The sequence below is a fragment of the Trichechus manatus genome, unplaced genomic scaffold, assembly GCF_000243295.1.
Source record: "Trichechus manatus latirostris isolate Lorelei unplaced genomic scaffold, TriManLat1.0 scaffold00072, whole genome shotgun sequence".
Lineage (NCBI taxonomy): Eukaryota > Metazoa > Chordata > Mammalia > Sirenia > Trichechidae > Trichechus > Trichechus manatus.
In genome coordinates this window covers 950,131-959,436 of record NW_004444008.1, presented here as the reverse complement: position 1 = coordinate 959,436, position 9,306 = coordinate 950,131, and the positions used below count along the sequence as shown (strand labels likewise).

General features: G+C 50.5%; 1 protein-coding gene across 1 annotated transcript in view; it reads left to right on the top strand.

Moving 5' to 3' along the window:
- The window catches only part of SLC12A7 (solute carrier family 12 member 7), a 63,334-nt gene that overhangs the window by 46,020 nt on the left and 8,008 nt on the right, over nt 1-9,306 (top strand). The window contains exons 15-20 of the mRNA XM_023734820.1: nt 524-741; nt 1,367-1,535; nt 3,937-4,132; nt 4,351-4,520; nt 5,551-5,682; nt 9,115-9,269. Of these exons, the coding sequence (XP_023590588.1) occupies nt 524-741; nt 1,367-1,535; nt 3,937-4,132; nt 4,351-4,520; nt 5,551-5,682; nt 9,115-9,269 (1,040 nt within the window). The remainder of the gene's footprint in view (nt 1-523; nt 742-1,366; nt 1,536-3,936; nt 4,133-4,350; nt 4,521-5,550; nt 5,683-9,114; nt 9,270-9,306) is intronic.

Genomic DNA, 9,306 nt, shown 5'->3' with positions numbered 1-9,306 from the left:
TTCTGTGGCCTGTGTGGTGTTCCGTGTCCTGTGTGGTGTTCCGTGTCCTGTGTGATGTTCTGCAGCCTGTGTGGTGTTCCGTGTCCTGTGTGATGTTCCTCGGCCTGTGTGATGTTCCGCAGCCTGTGTGGTGTTCCGCATCCTGTGTGGTGTTCCACGTCCTGAGCGATGTTCCGTGTCCTGTGCAGTGTTCCGTGTCCTGTGTGGTGTTCCACGGCCTGCGTGGTGTTCCATGTCCTGTGTGGTGTTCCGTGTCCTGTGTGGTGTTCCACAGCCTGTGTGGTGTTCCACAGCCTGTGTGGTGTTCCGTGTCCCGTGTGGTGTTCCGTGTCCCGTGTGGTGTTCCATGGCCCGTGTGGTGTTCCGTGTCCCGTGTGGTGTTCCGTGTCCCGTGTGGTGTTCCGTGGCCCGTGTGGTGTTCCGTGGCCCGTGTGGTGTTCCGTGGCCCGTGTGGTGTTCCGTGGCCCGTGTGGTGTTCCGTGTCCCGTGTGGTGTCCTGTGGCCCGTGTGGTGTTCCGTGGCCCGTGTGGTGTTCTGTGGCCCGTGTGGTGTTCTGTGGCCTGTGTGGTGTTCCGTGACCTGTGTGGTGGTCTGTGCCCTGTCTGTGGTGGGAACTCACTGGTGTTCCCCTTGCAGGGCAGAGAAGGAGTGGGGTGATGGCATCCGGGGCCTGTCGTTGAATGCCGCCCGCTACGCACTGCTCCGTGTGGAGCATGGCCCCCCCCACACCAAGAACTGGAGGTGAGTGTGGCCACGGGGTGCCTGCGATGACCCAAGACCTGTCCAGTGCCCTTAAATGTGCCAGTGGCTGTTTCTGACATCAGACTCTGGTTAAAGAAGCTGCATTTTATTAAGAAGCTGTATGGAGAACTTAGCCCCACATCCTTCCTCTGGGCTATTCACCCCTTACGGTCAGGGATCTGAGTATGACAAGTGTCTGAGTGGCTGGGCACCAGGGACTTGGCAGAGGGCACAGCCCCGGCTCCAACTTCGCCCCACCCCACTGGGCAGTGTCCTTCCAGTGAGCATCGGCCCTGGGGTAGTCACCTGCTGTGGGGTGCAGCATCATTGTGAACACGGGTCCCCTGTGGATGGCTCGTGTGGGCTGACCACTGCACAGCCAGCCTCTGGCCCCACATGCCCTGTGGTTGGGGCTGCCACTGTTCCTGCACAGGGTCTCCTGGGCACTGCTCCACACTGGCCACCCACCATCATGAGTGTCCAGGAATGATGCCACTCCATGCTGACCACCCCACACTGGCCACCCCATGCTGGCTACCCCATGCTGGCTGCCCTGTGCTGACCAGTCTGTGCTGACTGCTCCATACTGGCTGCCCTGTGCTGACCACCCCATGCCACCCTGCAGGCCCCAGGTGCTGGTGATGCTGAATCTGGACGCAGAGCAGGCCGTGAAGCACCCACGGCTGCTCTCCTTCACAAGCCAGCTGAAGGCCGGCAAGGGCCTGACCATCGTGGGCTCTGTGCTGGAGGGCACCTACCTGGACAAGCATGCTGAGGCCCAGCGTGCTGAGGAGGTGGGTGAGGGGAGGGCTGGGGTTAGACAGGCAGGGGGAGGTAGAGGGTGGTGAGCGGCTGGCCATTTTCCCATGTGGTTTGCACAGGGAGACAAACACATGATTTCCAACTTGAATGTGTTAAACACACACACGTATATGTCATGATATTTGCTATTTTAACCATTTTTAAGTGTACAATTTGGCGACGTTAAGTACATTCAAGTGGCTGCACCATTTTACAATCCCATCAGCAATGGATGAGGGTTCCAATCTCTTCACCAACACTTATTTTGTGTTTTTAATCATAGCCATCGCAGTGAGGGTGAGGTGGTATCTCACTGTGGTTTTGATTTGCATTTCCCTAATGATGAACAAATCAATCTTGGAAGAAGTACAGCCAAAGTGCTCCTTGCAAGTGAGGATGGCAAGACTTCGTCTCACATACTTTGGACATGTTACCGGGAGTGACCAGTCCCAGGACATCATACTTGGTAAAGTAGAAGGAAGATCCTCAATGAGATGAATTGACACAGTGGCTGCAACAATGGGCTCAAGCATAACAGCGATCATGAGGATCGTGCAGGACTAAGCAGTGTTCTGTTGTACATCGGGTCATTATGAGTTGGAACCAACTCGACAGCATCTGACAACAGTGACTAAGATGTTGAGCATCTTTTCATGAGTTTGTTGGCCATTTGTATTTCTTCTTGGGTGAAATGTCTGTTCACATCCTCTGCCCATTTTTTGATTGGGTTGTTTGTCTTTTTGTTGTTAAGTCGTAGGAGTTCTTTATATATTCTAAATATTAAATCCTTAACAGATATGTGGTTTTCAAATATTTTCTCCCATTCTGTAGGTTGTCTTTTCACATCCTTGATAATGTCCATTGCATGAAAATTTTTGATTTTGATGAAGACCAGTTTATCTATATTTTTCTTTGTTGCTTATGCTTTTGGTGTTATACCTAAGAAACCATTGCCTAATGCAGGGTCATAAAAATTCACCCCCTGTTTTCTTCTATGGTTTTAGCTCCTACATTTAGACCATTGGTCAATTTTGAGTAAATTTTTGTCTGTGGTGTAAGGTAGGGGTCCATGTGGACATCCAGTTGTCCCAGCACCATTTGTTGAAGAGGCTATTCTTTTCCCATTGGATGGATTTGCCCCCTTATCAAAAACCAATTCCACCTTAGATATGAGTTTACTTCTGGACTTTCAGTAGTATTCCATTGATCTGTATGTCTACCTTTATACCAGTACCAGACTGTTTTGATTACTATAGCTTTGTAGTAAGTTTTTAAATCAGGAAGTGTGAATCCTGCTACTTGTTTTTTTTTTCAAGATTGTTTTGGCTGTTTGGGGCCCCTTACAATCCATATGAGTTTGACGATTGGCTTCCATTCCTGCAAAGAAGGCTGTTAGAATTTTCATAAGGGTTGTGTTGAATCTGTAGATGACTTTGAGTAGTGTTGATATCGTAACAACATTAAGTCTTCTAAGATGCCACTTTGATGACTAAGGTGTGCCTGACCCGACCCATGGTATTTTCAGTCATCTCATTGGCATGCGAAAGCTGGACAATTAAAAAAGGAAGATAGAAGAAAAAATGATGCATTCAGATTGTGGTGTTGGTGAATATTGAATATAATGTGGACTGCCAGAAAAACAAACAAATCAGTCTTGGAGGAAGTACAGCAAGAATGCTCCTTAGAAGCGAGGATGATGAGACTTTGGCTCGCTTACTTTCGACACGTCGTCAGGAAAGACCAATCGCTAGAAAAGGACATCATGTTTGTTAGACAGTCAGTGAAAACAAGGGAAACCCTCAATGAGATAGACTGACACAAGAGTTGCTACAATGGACTCCAGCACACCAACGATCATGGAGATGGCACAGAACCGAGCAAAGTTTCGTTCTGTTGTACACAAGGTCACCATGAGTTGGAGCCATCTCAAAGGCACCTAACAGCAACCACAATCCAGGAACACAGGATGTCTTTCTGTTTATTTAGGTCTCCTTTGATTTGTTTCAACAATGTTTTATAGGTTTCGACCTAAAGGTCTTTCACTTCCCTGGTTAAATTTATTTTTAGGTATTTTATTCTTTTAAACGTGATTGTAAATGGAATTGGTTTCCTAGTTTCCTTTTCAGATAGTCATTGCAAGTGTATAGAAACAACTGATTTCTGGGTGTTGATCTAGTACCCTGCGACTTTGCAGAGTTAGCGAAGTTCACCTCTTGAACTGATTTCTGGGTGTTGATCTAGTACCCTGCGTTACCTCTTGCAGCTTTTTGTGGATCTTTGGGTTGCCTTACTGTCGGTGCGGGCTGTGATGTGGCTCCACCATGCTGCCTCCTGGGCCCCTTGCAGTGGGTACTACGACAAGTGCCCCCTTCTGAACTCCCCCGTCTCCTGTAGAACATCCGGTCCCTGATGGCCATGGAGAAGACCAAGGGCTTCTGCCAGCTAGTGGTGTCCTCCAGCCTGCGGGATGGCACATCACACCTGATCCAGTCGGCAGGGCTCGGTGGCATGAAACACAATACAGTGCTGATGGCCTGGCCCGAGGCCTGGAGGCAAACGGACAACCCCTTGTCCTGGAAGAACTTTGTTGGTGGGTGCGGCCCTGTGGCTATCTAGATGCGTGGGGTTCCGAGGTCCAGGTGGCCTGGGGGCTGAAGCCCGTAGTGCCTCTCCCTCTGGGTGGCAGCAGGCCATTGGTGTGGGCGGACCCTCAGTGCCTGCCTGGGGAGGGCTCTGTGGGAACTCGTGCATTGCCTGCGCTGCACCGCATCTGCCCGGTGACACGCCAGTGCTGCCCTCTCTCCACAGACACAGTCCGGGACACCACGGCGGCGCACCAGGCCCTGCTGGTGGCCAAGAACGTGGACCTGTTCCCGCAGAACCAGGAGCGCTTCAGCGACGGGAACATTGACGTGTGGTGGGTCGTGCACGACGGGGGCATGCTCATGCTGCTGCCCTTCCTACTGCACCAGCACAAGGTGGGGGCCATGTCCCTCGGGTCTGTCACACAGGGGTCTGTCACATGGCGGTCTGTCTCACAGAGGAGTCTGTCACACGGGGGTTCTGTCACACAGAGGAGTCTGTGTCACACAGGGGAGTCTGTTTCACTCGGGGGTCTGTCACACAGGTCTGTCACAAGGGTGTCTGTCACTTAGGGTTCTGTCACATGGGGGGGTTCTGTGTCACATGAGCAGTCTGCCATATGGGGGATCTGTGTCACACATGGTGTCTGTCAGATGGGTCTGTCATGGGGTCTGTCACATGGGGCCTGTGTCACCTGGGGCTCTGTCACACGGGTCTGTGTCACATGAGGGATCTGTCACACAGGTGGTCTGTGTCATGGGGTCTGTCACACACTCGGTTGTTACATGGTGAGGTCAGTGTCACGGTGTATCTGTCACATGGGGGTCTTTGTCGCATTGGTGGCTGTCACGGGGGTGTGGCTGTCACATGGAGGATATCTGTGTCACATGAGGGGGTCTGTCACATTGGTGTTCTGTCACAGAGAGGGTCCGTGTCACATAGGGGATCTGAGTCACAGGGGAGAGTGTCTGTCACGTAGAGGGTTTCTGTGTCACATGGGGGGTCTGTCACATGGGGGTCTGTGTCATATAGGGGTCTGTCAAATGGGGGGCTGTTACACAGGGAGGTCTGTGTCATGGAGTGCATCTGTCACTTGGGGGTCTACGTCACACGGGGGCTGTTACACAGGGTGTCTGTCACACGGGACTTGTGTCACACGGAGGGTTTCTTTGTCACATGAGGGGTCTGTCACACAGGGTCTGTGTCACACGGGGGGTCTGTGTCATGGGGGTGGCAGGGGGCAGATGGGTGGGTGGGAAGCAAAGGGGAGCAGCGGGCAGAGGGGTGGGTGGGAAGCAAAGGGGAGCGGGGGTCAGAGTGCTCATCTGTGACTCACACAGGGAGGGAGGGTAGCCCAGGCATGTGTCTGCCCCATGAGGGGGCCTGCCCAAGGCCTGAGTGACCAGCTGCAGCTCCCCCTCCCAGGTGTGGAGGAAGTGCCGCATGCGCATCTTCACGGTGGCCCAGGTAGACGACAACAGCATCCAGATGAAGAAGGACCTGCAGATGTTCCTCTATCAGCTGCGCATCAGCGCCGAGGTGGAGGTGGTCGAGATGGTGAGCACCCCGGCGGTTGCTTTTTGACACGCTTTATGTTTGTGAGTGGTGTTGCTGTTTGCTGTCCAGTCGACTCCGACTCATGGCGACCCAATGTATGCAGAGGAGAACTGCTCCATAGGGTTTTGAAGGCTGTGACCTTTTGGAAGCAGATCGCCTGCCTGCCTTCTGAGGTGCCACTGGGTGGGTTCGAACCACCAGCCTTTTGACTAGAAATCAAGTGCTTAATCCTTCAGTATTGCAACTTGAGGCTTGAATTTTTTCTTCAGTTCGTTCATCCTGAGAAATGCCAATTCCCTTTTTGTTTTGTAACTCCAGTTTTTTGCATATTTTTTTCGTAATACTTTACCTTGTCTTCTTGAGCCACCCTTTGAAATCTTCCGTTCCGCTCTTGTACTTCTTGGTTTCTTTTGTTCACTTTAGCTACTCTGCACTCAAGAGCACATTTCAGAGTCTCTTCTGACATCCATTTTGGTCTTTTCTGTCTTTTTACTTTCTTCAGGTATGATGTCCTGATGTCATCCCAGAACTCCTCTGGTCTTTGGTCATTAGTGTTCAGTCCATCAAATCTGTTCTTGAGATGGTCTCTAAATTCAGGCAGGATATATTCATGATCATTCATACTTTGGCTGTTGTCTTAGTTATCTAGTGCTGCTATAACAGAAATACCACAAGTGGATGGCTTTAACAAAGAGAAGTTTATTTCCTTACAGTAAAGTAGGCTAAAAGTCCAAATTTAGGGTGTCAGCTCCAGGGGAAGGCTTTCTCCCTCTGTCAGCCTTCTCATCATTGTTCCCCCAGACTAGGAGCTTCTCCGCGCAGGGACCCCGAGTCTAAAGGACACGCTCTGCTCCTGGCATGGCTTTCTTGGTGGTATGAGGTCCCCCTGTCTCTCTGCTCACTTCTGTCTTTTCTATCTCAAGAGATTGCCTCAGGACACAATCCAGTCTTGTAGATTGAGTCCTACCTTACTAACACAACTGCCATCCATCCTCCCTCATTAACATCATGGAGGCAGGATTTACCGCATATGGGAAAAATCACACAATACCAGGAATCATGGCCTAGCCAAACTGATACACACATTTTTGGGGGGACATAATTCAGTCCAGGACAGCTGTCTTGGACTTGCTTTGTTGTTCAGATCTTCTGTTTTCTTGGTGATCTTCTGTCTAGATGCTCTATCCATTATTGAAAGTGGGGTATTGAAATCTGCAACTATTACTGTTGAACTGTCCATTTTCCCCTTCTATTATGTCAATTTTTGCTTTTCCTGAGTCAGGGAGGGGATGAGACAAGGGCAAGTGAAGTAACACAAAGCTTTTCAACCATTTTTAAGTCCTTTTTTTCTTGACTCAGCATTTGCTTGGTCGCTGTAAACCCTCGGCTATTGTCTATAGTTCTGACAGAGCTGGTTTTGGCATTTCCTTTTATTTTTCAGCATTTCTGTGGAGGGAGGGGACCTTGGCACCGTCAGCTCCGCCATCTTGCTGATGTCACTGTTTTTTCTTGAGCTTTCAGACCAGTTTTCCCTACTGCCTAGGGAACAACTTGTGTTTCTTCTGATCTTAGCTGTCCAGTGACTAGCCGGGTGAGCTATGGAGTTTAACTGTACAGGTGTCACACTCTTCGAGGTGGGTGACTCTGTGTCCTCTGGACAGCAGGGCATGACTCCTGTTACCTGGGAGCATGTGTCCTTGGGGTTCCGGGCTGTGTGCTGGCCACAGCCTCTGTGTCACTGGCTGGAATATGCCCACGTGCAGAGCTCTCAACGCCTCTGTTCTGGGTTAGCTCATGGTCTACGGTCTGAGTGTTTCCTCCTGAAGGAGCGTGTCTTGGTTATCTAGTGCTGCTATAACAGAAATACCACAAGTGGATGGCTTTAACAAAGAGAAATTTATTCTCTCACAGTCTAGGAGGCTAAACATTGAAATTCAGGGCAGCAGCTTCAGGGGAAGGCTTTCTCTCTCTGTCAGCTCTGGAGGAAGGTCCTTGTCATCAATCTTCCCCTGGACTAGGAGCTTCTCTGCACAGGGACCCTGGGTCCAAAGGATGAGCTATTCTCCTGGCCCTTTTTTCTTAGTCTATGCGGTTCCCATGTCTCTCCGCTTGCTTCTCTCTTTTATACCTCAAAAGAGATCGGCTTAAGACACTATCTAGTCTTGTAGATCTCATCAGCACAACTGCCGCTAATCCGTATCTCATTAACATCATGGTGATAGGATTTACAACACACAGGAAAATCACATCAGACGACAAAATAGTAGACAGTCATACAAGACTGAGAATCATGACTTAGCCAAGTTGACAGATACTTTTTGGGGACACAGTTCAATCCATGACAGAGTGTCCGTGAGTTAGTGTCTGTGGGTTCCAGGAAGGGTGACTTGAGTGGGGAGTAGAGCATGTTTGGTTGTGTTTGCTGCTCCCTCAGTCCGATGCTCGCCCACCCACATGCTCACACTCACACTCACACCCTCCAGTACACACACAAATACTTAAATTCATATTCACTATCATACACTCTCATCCACACTCACATTTGCCCACACACATGCTCATACTCACACTCACACATATGCTCACACACATGTTCACACACATTCACTGACACACTCGCACCCGCTCACCCATATGCTCATTCACATACTCATACACTCTTACCATCCCAGACACACCCACACTCACACACACACTCATGCTCACACTTACACATATGCTTACACACATGCTCACATATATCCACTGATACCCTCTCACCCACGTGCTCACTCACATACACACTTACCCTCCCAGACACACCCACTCTCACACACATGCTGATACACTCACACACATGCTGACACGTATCCACTGACACACACTCACACCCTGTCACCCAGATGCTCACTCACATACTCACACCACTCTTACACTCCCAGACACTCACACACTCACACACATGCTCACACTCTTGCCCTCCCATATTGACTTATGCTAATTCACTCACACACACTCTTACCCTCTCACACTTACCCACATACACGCTCACGCTCACACTCACAATATGCTTGTACTCTTACCCTCCCCCATACCCACATTCACACACACACTCACATACGTACTCACACTTTTGCCCTCCCACACTCACCCATATGTTCACTCTCACACACTTTTACCTCCCCCACACCTACACGCTCACACACTCACACACACACCCTTGCCTCCCCCATACGCCACATTCTCACGTAGGCCCCCATGTGCTCACTTGTGCCCCCTGCCCTCCCAGGTGGGTGGTCCCAGTGCTGAGAGCTCTGAAAGGCCCTAAGGACTCACAGACAGGGGCGAGGCTGGAGAAGCCCCCAGGGCCACATGGACCCTTCATGTAGTCCAGGGCCTTCCAGGAGTGGAATGGGAACGTGATGTTCACTTCTGTGCCCTGGAACTTTCCAGGTTGAAAACGACATTTCTGCATTCACCTACGAGAAGACGCTGATGATGGAGCAGAGGTCCCAGATGCTGAAGCAGATGCAGCTGTCCAAGAACGAACGAGAGCGAGAGGTGGTGGGGGGAGGGACACCCATGTACAGTCTGTCTAAGAACACAAGGTGTGGGAGGGACACTCATGTACAGTCTGTCTAAGAA